The 14,413-nt window shown below is 44.3% G+C and overlaps 1 protein-coding gene across 1 annotated transcript in view; it reads left to right on the top strand.

The window, feature by feature from the left end:
• Positions 1 to 14,413, top strand: part of LDLRAP1 (low density lipoprotein receptor adaptor protein 1) — a 74,497-nt gene that overhangs the window by 25,362 nt on the left and 34,722 nt on the right. Inside the window, exons 2-3 of the mRNA XM_035118289.3 lie at positions 9,064 to 9,206; positions 11,231 to 11,343. Coding sequence (XP_034974180.2) covers positions 9,064 to 9,206; positions 11,231 to 11,343 — 256 coding nt within the window. The remainder of the gene's footprint in view (positions 1 to 9,063; positions 9,207 to 11,230; positions 11,344 to 14,413) is intronic.

Genomic DNA, 14,413 nt, shown 5'->3' on the forward strand with positions numbered 1-14,413 from the left:
TTCTAACTGGTAGTAACTGAGCATGAAACAAGAAGGGAGAGATTAAATCCAGAATGGGTTACACAATTATATAAAAAAGGGAAATGCTGTTTTAAAAACTTAAAGAATTTTTTCCTGGTTCAAACTTAGCAATACAAGAAATATGTTTTTGTTTATTTTTTTTGCGGGGGAAGCCATACTGTAATAAAATAGATCCCTAATCAATTCCTGCTTGGCCACGAGCCTCAATGGCCTGCTGGGACCAGTTGTTGGTGTTTATCAGGCTGACCTGCCTTGCAGGGTTATTGAAAGACCTGGGCTGTATGGTTGAAATAAATCTCAGTGGAACTGAGCAGTAAGCTGGATTCTATTAATATGAGTGGTTTGTTACATTGCCGTGTTAACATCTAAATGTGTCACCTGCTTGACCCAACAATTGCGTGACCCCTGACCTGCCTCTCTGTGAAGCATTCTATCTGAAAATGTAATTTTGTAAGTGTGAACATTAATTTTGCAGACTGATACTTAAAAAAACAAGAAGAAGTTAATGTGCTTCTCTTTGTCAATACCAGCTGTTCTCTCCACTAAGCTTTAACTGAATGTACTGGTACGCATTGAAACTCTGCCCTTGTGGGTAAAAGCTCTGCATCCATCTGTAGCAGGTGGGAACCTTTTTCACTCCAAGTGCCACATTCCCTTCTGGGGCCACATGCCATTGGTGGGCGGGGCCAGAGGCAAAAGTGGGCGGAGCAATGGTTGTCAACATTACCTTTCTACAGTAGTCTAGTTCCACTATGACTTATGGCCTAAGTTTATCTGCTCAATCTGCCCACACAGCTGCATGACCTCACTGTATTGTGTAGCGCAGGCAGAGCTTACTGGTGAAAGTGCGCAAAGTCGTGTTTATTACATTATGTAATGTGTGTGCACTCTGTTAAAATAACTCCAGGTTTATGCTGTTTCTCTACCCTGCCCCATCCCAGATCTCTCCACTTTGGCAGAGAAAGCTATAAAAGGCATAAAAACAAGACTTTGGATACTGCATTTGAACCCCCAAGCAGAAAAATCTCAATTCAGTATCGGCTGCAGAATTTCCCATCTTGAGAATCTTATTTTTAAAAGGCAAGTTTATAGCCCTTATGGCTGCAGAAGATGGTATTTAAAGTGAGTGCTGGAAGAAATTTCTGTGTGGGTTTCTGTTCTTCCAAATAAGTAGTAAGAGCAGAATAAATAATGCACACTAAGCTATATGCAGATGTGCATGGCTTTTGCATAATCCACACAGGCTGCAAAATTCACCTTTGCAGAACTTGGATTTTATATATTTTTCTGGACAGTGTGTGTACAGCCCTGCTTCTGAGGACATTTCTCCGTGTCCACATTTGACTTCTGAAGGACTAGTTTTGTATTATGGCATAAGCTTTTCTGGACTCGAATCCACAAGAATTCAAATCCATTAAGTTTAATCCTCCGTTGCAGGTACAGATACATATGTCGTAAGCAGTGAGGCCAGAAAGTGCGTCTTTACAGCAGCAGTGATTGGTGATGCAACAGTTTGGCAATCCTGAGGTGATTAACATCTACAGTGTGAAAGGAAGCCATTGTCTCTATTTAGACACAAAAGATGGTAGAACACCTGTAAGCATAATCAAGATCAAGAGGCTGTTGCTAAGAGTATAATGGGAGGAAGTTGTTCCTAAGGGCACACATTAGTTCAAAATGAGGCATGGTAAACTAATTGCCCTTTAACGCCACATTATGCTTACAATCTGGCCATCTTTATACATTATGCAGAAGCAAATCGGAGGTCCCCAGGAGGGATGTAAGAAGGCATTGTTTTCCATTCCTCCCTGCATTTGTTGCATGCACCATTGTTTCCCTTCCGCTTTGGTTAAACTTCAACCCAAAACTACATTATTCATCTCAATGTCCACTGTGGTGAAATGAAATGAAATACGTAAACTGCATTGCCATTATGTTAACTTTACGCCATTCATTTCCACACACAAGAAATGTGATGCTAATGCGGGGAAAACACAATCAGTTATGTATCATTTGTGGACCAAAAGCAGCAGCAACAGTGAATACAAGTCATATTCACTGGATTGATTTCTGTTCCAGACGTGGGACAAATTAGCGAACATCAGCAATTTCTGTAAAACTTTCAATAAATTATATATATACCGTGTTTCTCATATTATAAGACACGTCTTATATTTATTTTTTCCTCAAAAAAACACACTGTGGCTTATTTTCAAGGGATGTCTTATTTTTTTCCTCCTCCTCCTGCCGCGGCCGGCATTGCTGCTGCGCCTATCACTATGTCTTATTTTCGGGGTATGGCTTATATTCCTTGAATGCTTAAAAATCCTGCTATGGCTTATTTTATGGGTATGTCTTAAAATATGAGAAACAGGGTATATTTTTAAAAAGGCCGAATAAGTGATAATAAAGAGATATTAGGTTGCAATCCTATACACCAGGTGCGTGGGGAGCTGGTAGCCCTCCAGATGTTGCTGGACTATGACGCCGTCATCTGCTGGCCATTCTGGCTGATGTTGATAAGACTCCCAATTCCCATCTGGAGGGCTATACGTTCCCTTCTCCGACTGTACACTCTTTCCTCCTAAACCCAGTTGAAGTCACATGGCAGCTTCTGAGTAGGCCTGCATATGAGTGCATTGATTAGTGTCGGTGCATATTTACATAGAGGCCAATGGGGAGACACTACTGAAAACCTAAAGCAGGTCTGTTTGTTTGAAGCAGCTGGAGAAAATCAGGCAAGCCCAGTAAGCTTGCCTGTTTTGTGTACAGTGTAAGTCCAACCCCTCGCTACAGTTTTAGCGTGCCATATTATTGAACACAGTGCCTTCCTCCTGAGTCATCCTGCATATTTCCCCCCTGACTAATTCTGCTTTGCAATTAGGTGGCATAATTATGAGTCATGTAGGATTACCTTTCAGGGTGTGTTGAGCTTTAAGGGGCTGGTTGTTGCTTGCTCACTTTACAACAGACGCCTTCTTATTGTTCACAGGTGGGAGCTGGTCATAGTATATTCTGCTCCTTCAATAAAACACACACCTTGATATGGAATCCGATCGTAGAAACTGCTCTCGGTGTTAAAAGCTTGAGAATTTGGACAAAGGTATCTTAGTCAAAGCTACATCTCTTAAGTGCTCCCCTCTGTTCTTCTAAAATTGCTCTTTTTGCCCGAGTTGTGAACAACAGTGCTTGACAACTCCTCAGCAGAAACCCACTGATGTGTGCTGGAATGGCAAAAGGTCAAGGGTCCTGGGCCTTGCTGGGATGCCAAAGTAATTGTTTCTGGCGTGGGCTGGAAGTTCCTTGATAAAATTGTAAGAAATAGGCTTGTTTTAGTTCTGAAATTTTCTAAAAGCACACCTTTGTGTAAAGCATGGATCCCAGGGCAGTGTAATTAAAAATTGAACAGCAGTACAATGGTAAAACAACATCTTTTAACAATCAAAGCAGAATTAAATCTTAGGAATAATACACCCAAAACTATACAACCAGCTAAGACAATAAAGTAAATATATAAAACGCTGCCAACCCAGAAACGAAAATAAACAAGCTGTCCAAAACAGTGAGTAGCAAGGCGATATCTTAACTAGATTTGAGCTGAAAATTTCTGCAGTTTTTTTTTTATATAAAAAAATCCCCTGGCCTTCCTCTATTAATGAATGAGAAAAGAAAGGGATAGTTTTTTAATTCAAAGGGGAGTGAAAATATCGGTGAAATTCTCATGTTTTGGGCTGCAGGGCTTGCCTGACTTTTGAGGTGTTTGCCAGTGTCCTTTCCTTCACTTTGCAAATCATCTCACATCTGGAGGGCTACCAACTCCCCACATACCTGGTGTACAGGATTGCAACCTAACATCTCTTTATTATTCTTTATTCGGCCTTTCATCTGCATTCTGCAACCATTTTGGGTTCCTGCACTTCGGTTAAAGCCCGGGGGAAAGGTACCATAACGTAACCCAGGATTAATTCCATTGGGTTGGATTCATAGGCATCAACTTCCAAATAGGAAAATAAGGGATCAGCGACGGCGCGGCACCGGAAGTCGCTTCTGTGCATGTCCAGACATGTGCAGAAGCGACTTCCAGTGCCGGCTCTGCCCGATTTCCGGTGCCCAGACATGGGCAGAGTGGCACCGGAAATCGGTTCTGCGCATGTCCAGACATGCACAATAGTGACTTCTGGTGCCGGGCTGACAGTGTCCGCATGTCTGGGCACCAGAAATCGCTTCTGCGCATGCAGAAGGGAATGCGCAGAGGCGATTTCCAAAGCCAAGTGAGCGAGGAGCCAGCTGGGACCCGGGACTTGGCCGCCGGTACCAGCAGGAGCTGCAAATCCGGGGGATTTACAGGATATTTTTCAATTCAGGAGTCCAGCGGGAAATGGATTTAAATCCGGGGGTTTCCCGCGAAAAACGGGAGACTTGACAGCTATGGTTGGATTACTGCAACACACTCTATGTGGGACTTCCCTTGAGAGTGAGACCTCTCTGCATATTATACCTGTGCCTGGAGATCTGCTCTGGTTGCCCATTTGCTCAGGTTCAAAGTGTTAGTGCATGAAGCCCTTGTATGAAGGCTTGGGACTAGTTCACTTGCAGAATTGCCTCACCCCATATACTCAACCAGTTCACTTTGCAGAACTGGCACTGTTATACGTGCCACATAATGAAATGAATGTTTTAGTGTTGCAACACCTTCCCTTTGGAACTCCCTGCCTATTGATTTCAGGCACACGCCTTCCTTATATTCTTCGCAGCCCCGGCTTAAAACAGTTCTGTTTAGGCAAGCCTTTCCGCACATGTAGAAGTTACATGAGCTTTATCTCTTTTTGGCTACTTTTGAATGTTTTTTGATACTCGTTTTTACTCCCCCGCCCAAGAATATTAATGTTTTATTTCGTATTTTTGTAAGCCACTTACAAGCCTTCTTGCAAACAGGCAATATTCAAATTTTGTTAAATGAAATGGCAACTCCTCCCAAGGGCTTTTTCACACAGGAAGTCTGTGCAGCTGGGGAGGCTGAAGGAATGCTGGGGAAATCTTTCTAAAGGAAAGGAAAACACAAACACCACCCTTGGCCACCTTGCAATGATGATAAGATGAGCTCAAAACCCTACGCTGACCCTAATTTTCTCAGTGCCCTGAGAACAAAATGCTTTTCACAGGCTAAGAAAAAGTTTGAGAAATGGAGGGGGCAAATTTTGCTCCCCTCCTCCCTCTTGTATCTGGACCTCCCTTTTCAAAATCAATAGCTGCTTGTATTTCGTTTTAGATCCGGGCTTTTTCTTATTTTGGGGGGAGGGGGCGCTACCTGGCGCTGCTGCTGGAAACAGGAGAAACTGCATACAGTTACCTTCTCTGTTTCCACTAGAAGGTTTGCAGGGAGAGTGTGTCCCCGAGGCCTTTCTGAGCAAACAAAAAAACCCTCTTCTCCCTTTTGCTTGTTGGCATCAAATGATAGCCTGAGCTGGTGCCTAATTTTAGCCTCTTGTCTCCTGCTTGGGTCTCGTTTTGCGATATCCTTCCTGCAGTTTTTTAGAATGGAGCTTTGCTTACTGCAATTCATTGTGGCTGGGCTAGACCTCAGTGGAGATAAATCTGTATTGTGTAGACTTCCTTTCCCGGGGCGGGGGGGGGGTCATGTGTTTGGAGGAATTTCCTGGTACTTTTGAGAAGGGAAGCGAAGGAATTTTTAGGGGAAATTTCATGTGAACATGAGTCTCATCCATTGTACCTTACTTCTTGACAGGAATGGAGCTCAGGCCAGAATTATTATTTATTACTGTTTTAGACTGCCAACTCGATATCTCTGGTGACAAATAGCTTACAAACAATCACCAAATTCCTTTAAAATATGGTTTTAGTTGCAAACATTCATTATTTAGGGCTGTACAGGGTTTTCCTCAGCTTTGTATTTTATGTTATTGAATTACAGTATGTTCTACTCTCTTTCAATGCTTGGTAGCAGTGTTTATTTTATTGATTTGTTTTTTGGCTCCTCCTCCTCCTTAATATTATTTTAGACTGTCTACTGCAGGCATCCCCAAACTTTGGCCCTCCAGATGTTTTGGACTACAATTCCCATAATCCCTGACCACTGGTCCTCTTAGCTAGGGATCATGGGAGTTATAGTCCCAAAACATCTGGAGGGCCGCAGTTTGTGGATGCCTGGTCTACTGTAACCCACTTAGAGGTCTTTTGTTCTAGTAAGAATCATGGCTTCCCGCAAAGAATCATGGGAGCTGCAGTTTGTTCATGTGCTGTTCCCCTCAGAGAGCTGCAAATGTCAGAGTGATTTAAAAATCAATCCTCTTCCCAGGGGAATTGTAGCTCAGGGGAAGGGTTGTCTGCTAACTCCTCTCAGCACCTTTAACAGACTACATTTCCCAGGATTCTTTGGGGAAAACCATGGTTGTTTAATATTACAGTATACTGTATTGCTATAAATGTGTGGTGCAGAGGGCTCCCCTGCCAACAATCCCTCTCACCCCCCCTCCTGCCCAATGCTTTAGAAGTGCATACCTATGCATGGTGACAGCAAGCACGTAGGCAGGATCAGAAAGAAGAGCTTGTAAAAAATAAATTGCTGGCTGTGCATCCTTCTAGCCCTGGCAACTAGCCAAGAGGGTAGTACTTCTGGCTGAGTGACATCATGAGACACTACACAGGCCTTGAGGTTGTGAAAAGCTAATGAAGAGGAGAGCCTGCTTAAGCCTGTGCACAGATGGTTTGTCTTTCTGATAATGGGTTTGGAGATTTGAGGCTGCTCGGTTATTGTGTGAGAGGGAAGAAGCAAGTGCACAGGTCATGCTGTGCAGATCGTTCCTGCCCTGTGAAATGCGAGAATTTCTCTTGAGCTTTGTATCCCGTGCTTGACTGGGTAGGCTCAGGCTGGAAGTTGTAGTTTCTGCTTTCTAGTTGGAACAGGCAACTCCCCATTTACGTGGGGGTTACGTTCCGAGGCACCATGCGTTTCAGTGAAATTGAATATATCGAGAACACTGTTGAAAAAGCCTGCAAACACCACAATAGCTCCCCCCCCCCCCGCAAACCTCCTTGCTCAAACTCCAACTCTCTACAGGCCTCAGAGGTCGGTGCAAGAGCTCCTGGGATTGCACTTGCAAAGGCTTGTGGGATTGCTAGGCACTGTTTTCATGCCATTTTTTGCTGTTTTTGCACTCTTTTAGGTCTGTTTTTGCTCCTTTTGTGCCACTTCCAGGTTTGCAGTGATGCACATGTTTGCAGTCATGCATGCCTTAAATGTGTGCAAATGGGGAGTTGTCTGTATGTGGCTCTCAAGGCTGTGGTCTAAACCAGCTTTAGAGCAGAGTTGGGAAAACTTCCCCACCCCATCGCCCGAGCTGCTTTTCCTCTTGAGTGACTTTCTGGAGGCTGCAAGCTAGCAAATGGATGGGCCAAAGCAAAAATATGGTCCAAGGCCTGAGCAGTAAGTAGATAGATGCAGAATTATACTTGGATGGTGTCTTTAGTGTTGCTACCCCATGTGGTGAACCACTGAACTTTCAAGTGGAAGCTTTCTTATTGGAGAACTTTCCCAGCAGGCTCTGCCCATTGAATCACAGGATTGTAGAGTTGGAAAGGACAATGAGGGTCATCTAGTCCTATCCCCAGCTGGCCATTGGATCTTCCTGAGCAGGAAGGAGTATAAAGGCCTTCCTTTTCCAGCTGTGTTTGCTGGAGCAACAAAGTCATATTGAGCTGTGAACTGCAGTTTGCTAAGGGTACTGAGAGTTGTTAGGAGACTCCCTAGCCACAGTCCCATAATTCTCTGGGAAGAGGGATTGTTAAACCACTCTGGAAATTGTAGCTCTATGAGGGAAGGGGGCGGGGAATTGTGTAGTTTTACTCTCTGCTAGGCAGTTATCACGGCTGTATATGACCTCCAGTATCAGTATCAGATGGAGGCTGTATGCCTCTGAATACCAGCTGTTGAGAGATCAGGAGTGGGAGAGTGCCATTTAACTCATGTCCTACTTATGGGCTTCCTGTAGACATCTGGTTGGCCACTGTGAGAACAGGCCATTGGCATGATCTCATAGGGCTCTTGTTGTTTAATCTTCTGGGACAATTCCTGCCTACCCCTGCCAACTTCAAAGGTGGGAGGAAGACCAGTTGCCTATCACATTTGCCAGAGTACAGTAAAACCCTTGAAGCCTGAATGCAGCTATTCTCTTTTCACCACCACACTCCTCAACATAGGATGGTATAAGTTGCAGAAGTGACCCTGCCCTGATGGAAATTGCAAGGCGCCCTGCCTCAAGCAGCCGTTCTTGATGAGCCATTATGGGTTGTGAAGTAGGAGGCTGGCCGGCTGAGCCATCGAGTGCAATCCAACAGGATGTTCCAGTAATTTTGTTGCTGAGCTCTTGTGCATTGATGGAAGCTTGCTCAGAAAAAAATCCCTGCCGATTCTGCCCCATGTTAATTAGTACAAATGAGACAGCTGTTAGTTCGTTTTTTGGGGGGGGGTGTCAATCTATAATGAAGCATAACACCTTCACATTTCTTGGCCCAGCTATGCATGCTATCCTTAGGAATTTGTTCCAACTAGCATATATTGAGGAAGTCTGTTGCTCTTTTATTCCCATGTAGCTATAACTTTGGCTGGCACTGAGGAGCCTTATGAGTACAGGAGTTAACAGAATGCATCCCCAGCCTTTGCATGAACCATTGATGAGTCACAGGGCAGTCTTCAAAAAAGAAGTTATATGCAACCTCTGGGTTTTATTTCTATATTTCCAGCAGCACAAAACCAATTAATTTCTTCCATAAACCTTTTAACAGAAGAAATTTCGCAACCCCACTTGTTTGTGAAAAATGCAACACAAAACTAGAAGTTTTGATTTTTTTTTAATAAATTGGTTTTTTCCCACCTGTCCTGAGTGCAACCAGTTGTTATGAAACCCTAAACATCAAGTCAAGTGTCCCAGGTTGAAGGGGGCAGTTGGGGCATATCCCTTCTATCCAATCATTTAATGTTTTGTACCAGGTACCCTTAAACATTAAACCTTCTTAATTCCACAGAGCTCCCAGAAAACTGGACCGACACCAGAGAAACCTTATTGGAGGGTATGCTCTTCAACCTGAAGTACCTGGGCATGACCCTCGTCGAGCAACCCAAAGGTGAAGAGCTATCCGCTGCTGCTGTCAAAAGAATTGTGGCCACGGTGAGCTGCCCTTTACTTCATACCCTTACACCCCTAAATGTCCTCCGTTACGGGCCTAGGCTAGAAGGGTAGCATCCATAGTAGTATATGTGTAGCCTCCATAGCTCTGTCCTGTTGAATCTAGAGCAGCACTTTGAAAGCTGAGTTTTTGGCTTTATCTCCCATTCAAACTTAAGATAGGTTTGGAAGTTTACTGGAAATGTGGATTACTTGTGCTTTTGTTTTCGTAATTCTTTGTAGGATCTCAGATGAGGGCTCTGCTTCTGTGGTCAAGTGAAGGGTGTTAGCAGGTTTGGAAAAAACCCAAGATTCACAAAAGTACAAAACATATTTTAAGGAAATTTTTGAACTAGGGGTGCAGAGGGGGAACCCCAAACAAGTGCTCAGTGGGCATGAAATTCTGGTTAGGTGTTGGGGGGGGGTGGAAAATGAGGAGGGAGGGAAATAGGATGGAGCGACTAGACGTCTGAACAGCAGCACTTCACACTGCAACTTTTTGCTACAGATCCTACATGTTAACACTTCAATTCGGCCTATAGCCATGCACTCTAAACTTATGTTCAAGAACACTAGGGAAACTCGTTCAAGTGACATTAAAAACCATTAAAATTCAGTTCATAAAACAGAAAGCAGTTCATAAAATGCATAAAATGCTTTGCAATTATAGGAAATTAGCCAACATAAAAGTGGCCTGATTTATAGCAAGTTACTAAAAACTTGCTTGAATAAAGGAGGCTTTGCATATCTGTAGAGTTATACTTGGGTGGGTTTCTTGTGGCAGTGGATTGGGGTGGTAGCTAGCAAAGATCCTGATGTTTGTCCCCCATCAAATGAAGAGGAAGAATATCTTAAGCAGGGGCCCATCTGATGACCTCAATTCGTTGGAGGGCTCCCATGGTGTGTGGAGGTGTTTTATGGGGCCAAATAAACCGCTACGTGATAAATTTGAATTTTATTGTTTTGTATCCTTCATTCAATTTGTTTTCCTTGACTTAGAATTAGTATGAATCATGACGGGACACGGGTGGCGCTGTGGGTTAAACCACTGAGCCTAGGGCTTGCTGATCAGAAGGTCGGCGGTTTGAATCCCTACGATGGGGTGAGCTCCTGTTGCTCGATCCCAGCTCCTGCCAACCTAGCCGTTTGAAAGCACGTCAAAGTGCAAGTAGATAAATAGGTACTGCTCCGGCGGGAAGGTAAACGGCGTTTCCGTGTGCTGCTCTGGTTCGCCAGAAGTGGCTTTGTCATGCTGGCCACATGACCTGGAAGCTGTACGCCGGCTCCCTCGGCCAAAAAAGCGAGATGAGTGCCACAACCCCAGAGTCGGTCACAACTGGACCTAATGGTCAGGGGTCCCTTTACCTTTACCTTTATGAATCATGACACTGTGAAGCCTCATTTAACCTCTGCAGTTTTCAAAATTCGCAAAAGAGCTTCTTCTAGGCCACGGATGAACCTGTGGCTCCCTGGGTATTTTTGTTGGTCTCCAGTTCCCACCAACCCCAGCAAACATGTTCAGTAGTTGGGAAGTTGACGTCCAACAAAATCTGGAGGGCTACAGCCCCCCCCCCCCGTTCTAGGCCATATGAAAGGCTACCTCTCATGCGTTACCTGCTCCTGTAGCTCAGCTATGTGCTGTGACTTGCATATATTCTCCTGGTGGATAGGAGGAGAAAAGTTCATCGTTTGCAAAACCAAACCCCCTGGTTTGTAAACCAGAGTGTTTTCATATTAGAGAAAGAAATAAGAATATTGCTGAATAAATAAGAACCTGCAGCCAAATGTTTCATTGCAGAGCGTCCCTGTTCAGTGCCTTCCTGCACAATACTCTATTCGCTTCCTCTTCTCACCAGGTTTACTGAAGAGGAGCAAAATGGTGCAAAAACAATGCAGGTTTTGGGGGGGGCTGTTTCCAAGTAACAACATCTGCCTGTTATTCCTGTACATAGTTAATATGTGACTTTTAGATAAGTTGATTTCTCTCCACCAGACATTCAAACACGTTGAATGTTTTCTTTCTCAAGGCAAAAGCAAGTGGCAGAAAGCTCCGGAAAGTAACCCTAAAAGTGTCTCCCAGAGGGATAATCCTCAATGACAGTATAACAAACGAGGCAATCGAAAACATCTCAATATACAGGTATGTTCCAATTGTAGTTTTTAAAGATGCAGAGTAAGTATTTAAGGCACATTGGTAAAACTGCGAAACTGGCAGGTGCAAGGAGCATGGCTTTCTCAGTGGTGGCCCCACACCTCTCAGATTCCCTTGCCAGGTTAATAGTTAAAGTCTCTGTTATATGTCCTCTGTGTTTATCCACCACTTCCCACACAGACCTCTAAAAGATATTCTAGACTGTATACTGGGTGGGGCCATTGCTATACAAGTTTTTGAACTCCCTGAACTTGCCCCCATCCCCAATTTCCTTAGGCTTCACCAGTCTCCTATTATAATAGGCTCACTGCTTGGACTTCTCATTCTATCCACTCACGTGCTTCTCTCAGCTTTCCTCTTTCTGATTCCTCACCAGGCCCATGCTTCCCACTCAGTGTTTCTGCTTTATCTCCGCACGCTGAGAGGAGAGGCATGACCTCCAGACTGACCTGATTTATTGCTGGTGGGTCTTCCTGCAAAGACTTACACAGGCACAGCAGCCTCCTCCTCACAGCCTCATTGTTATGTGCCATACAGTCCCGTAGCACCTTAAAGACTAACTCATACGCTGTGGAAAAGAGCTGCACTTCATCAGATGCGTTACCCCCAGTTGAAAGGTGTGTGTATGTTTATAGGCAGTCCTGTATAGAGATGTTTTTAATGTTAGATGTTTCACTGTGGTTTTATAATTTTGCCTCTACATAGTGATCATAGAATTGTAGAGTTGGAAGGGAGCCTGAGGATCATCTAGTCCAGCCCCCTGCAGTACAGGCATATGCAACTGCTGCCATACAGGGATCGAACCAGCAACCTTGGCATTATCAGCACCATGCTTTAACCAACTGAACTATCCTTCTAATTTGTTGGAAGCTGCCCAGAGTGGCTGGGGCAACCCAGTCAGGTGGGCAGCATATGTATTTACAGTATTTCTTTTTTTTAGGCTGCAAAGGTAGTGGGGGTAAAGAAGTAAAGAGTGGGTTCAGATAGCATGAAATGCAAAAATTACAATTTGTGATAATTCCATTGAAGCTTAAACGTACAGTACGCTGATAAACATTGCAGCCGTTCCCACCAGCACTTATTTGGTGATGACTCAGTCATCTTAGCTTTGCTGAGCTAATTAGCGCCTGCAGCGGGACAGGAAGCCATCGCTGTGATCATCCCCAAATGAATAGAATCAAATGTCTTGATAAGTTCTCATTCTGCAGCTTCATGCTGTGGCCTCCCTTTGAAATCCCCTCTGCAGGAGAATTGAAACCAGTGGTGGCTGGTAGGCAGAAGGCAGAAAGACCAACAGTTGGTGGAGCCAAAGCCAAGGAGAGTCAGAGCCAAATAATTCTTGTTTCCTCCCCATCCTCCTCTCTGCTGAGTTCTATAATGGCAATGCTGAGAGTAAGGAGGAGGAAGCTGACAGCCAGGGCCACCCTGGGACTGCATTTAAGTAAGAAAGCAGGTGGGAGCTGTCAGAGGCCTTCAGCAGTTTCCGGGAAGCTCGGTCATTAGTTGAAAGTAGTTCTGGGTGACGTCTGTGGCCTTCTACTTCATGGCCTCTTGCGTACACTGTGCGGAAAAAATCATTAATTTCAGAGGCTCCCAGGAATGGTATTTTACTCCTAAAGATGAATAAAGTTTGTAGATGTCACTTAGTGGAGGAGGGCCCCTCTGGAACCTTTTAAAAAAAACACTAATTTTTTGCTTGCTGAATGGATTTCAGAGTCTCTACTGCTGTTACAAAAACCAGCATTTAACAGCTTAAAAAAAACCAATTATAGGGAAAGAGGGAAAACATAAGTGCCTCTTATAAAAACAAAGCACTGTGAAGCTCCGTGTAGGACAAATGTAGGCCACACCGGAGCACAACAAGACACTTATTGCAATGTAAATTAATTTGGAATGTATTTTAAACCCTGGAAAACTCAACTGGTAGATCAGGCACTGCTTTCCTCAAGAGGAACAGCCCCTTGCTCATGACAAAAGGATGCTTGGTACAACTTTGTGCTATGGGACAGCCCTTTGAGGGTATTACAATTTTGGGGCCAACGTCACAAGTATTCTTATGATTAATTTATCACTCTTGCACCATCAGTATGCATGGTGCATTGCAGAATACAAGAAAACATGGGAAGCTGGTTCGCTCACAATGCCAAGCCATAGTTTTTCAACAAACCACAAGTTGTTACACGATGACTAAACAAAACATGGCTTTTTTCTTCGCAAACCTGTCTGATATGGACATCGTTCTGCACAATGGTCAGCATGGCCAGTTTCTCTGTCATGTTGCTCATCTATGAATGCCCTTCCAAGAACAGATGAAATACCCACAGCTGTTTTTGTAAGACAACCTTCTGCAACCTCCTGCCTACGAGAGGTGTTTTGGACTTCATTGCCACTACCCCTGCCAGTGGCTAGGTTCCCGGGTGCTGGTGTCCAACAAAATCTAGAGGGCACCAGATTGGGGAATGTGTTAGAAAGACATCCTCAGGCACCAGCCATTATTGGCTTGTAGATTTCAAAGCTGTTTTTCACCCAGTCAAAGGGAGCCTCATCCTGCCAAGAGGGATGTTCCTCAGCTCATAGACTGAGTGCCCGTCGTCATGCTGCTTTAATGATGCTTGAACCTATCAGAGTTTGAGGGTGATCTTCGCAGGCAGTGTTTCCTCAACACCTTTCCATCAGTTTCTCTTTATCATTTGTAGCCAAGGACCACAGAGAGTTGGGGGACAGTGCTGGGCTTAGGAGGAAGTGTCAAAACGCATTTGCAGTCCCAAGATGTGTAAGCTGAACTAGTCTCTTCATGGAGTGGACAGCTCGCTTCTGAGTTGTCCTGAAACTTAAGTGCACTCTGACTAGTGCTGCTGAATAAATAAATGACAGGCTATAAACCCCCAGGGCAAGATTTATCCTCTCCTCCTGAGAAAGGTCATCAGATCTTCATCAGGCTTGGTGTGTGGGGGAAAGATAATTCAAGATGCACTGACTATGCTTCTTTGAACTGCTGCTCCCTGCAAGCAACTTTTCTGCTTCAAGTCATGTTCTTCTGTTGCAAAACATGGGCTGA

Source organism: Zootoca vivipara, chromosome 6, assembly GCF_965207765.1.
Source record: "Zootoca vivipara chromosome 6, rZooViv2.hap1.1, whole genome shotgun sequence".
In the NCBI taxonomy this organism is placed as follows: Eukaryota; Metazoa; Chordata; class Lepidosauria; order Squamata; family Lacertidae; genus Zootoca; species Zootoca vivipara.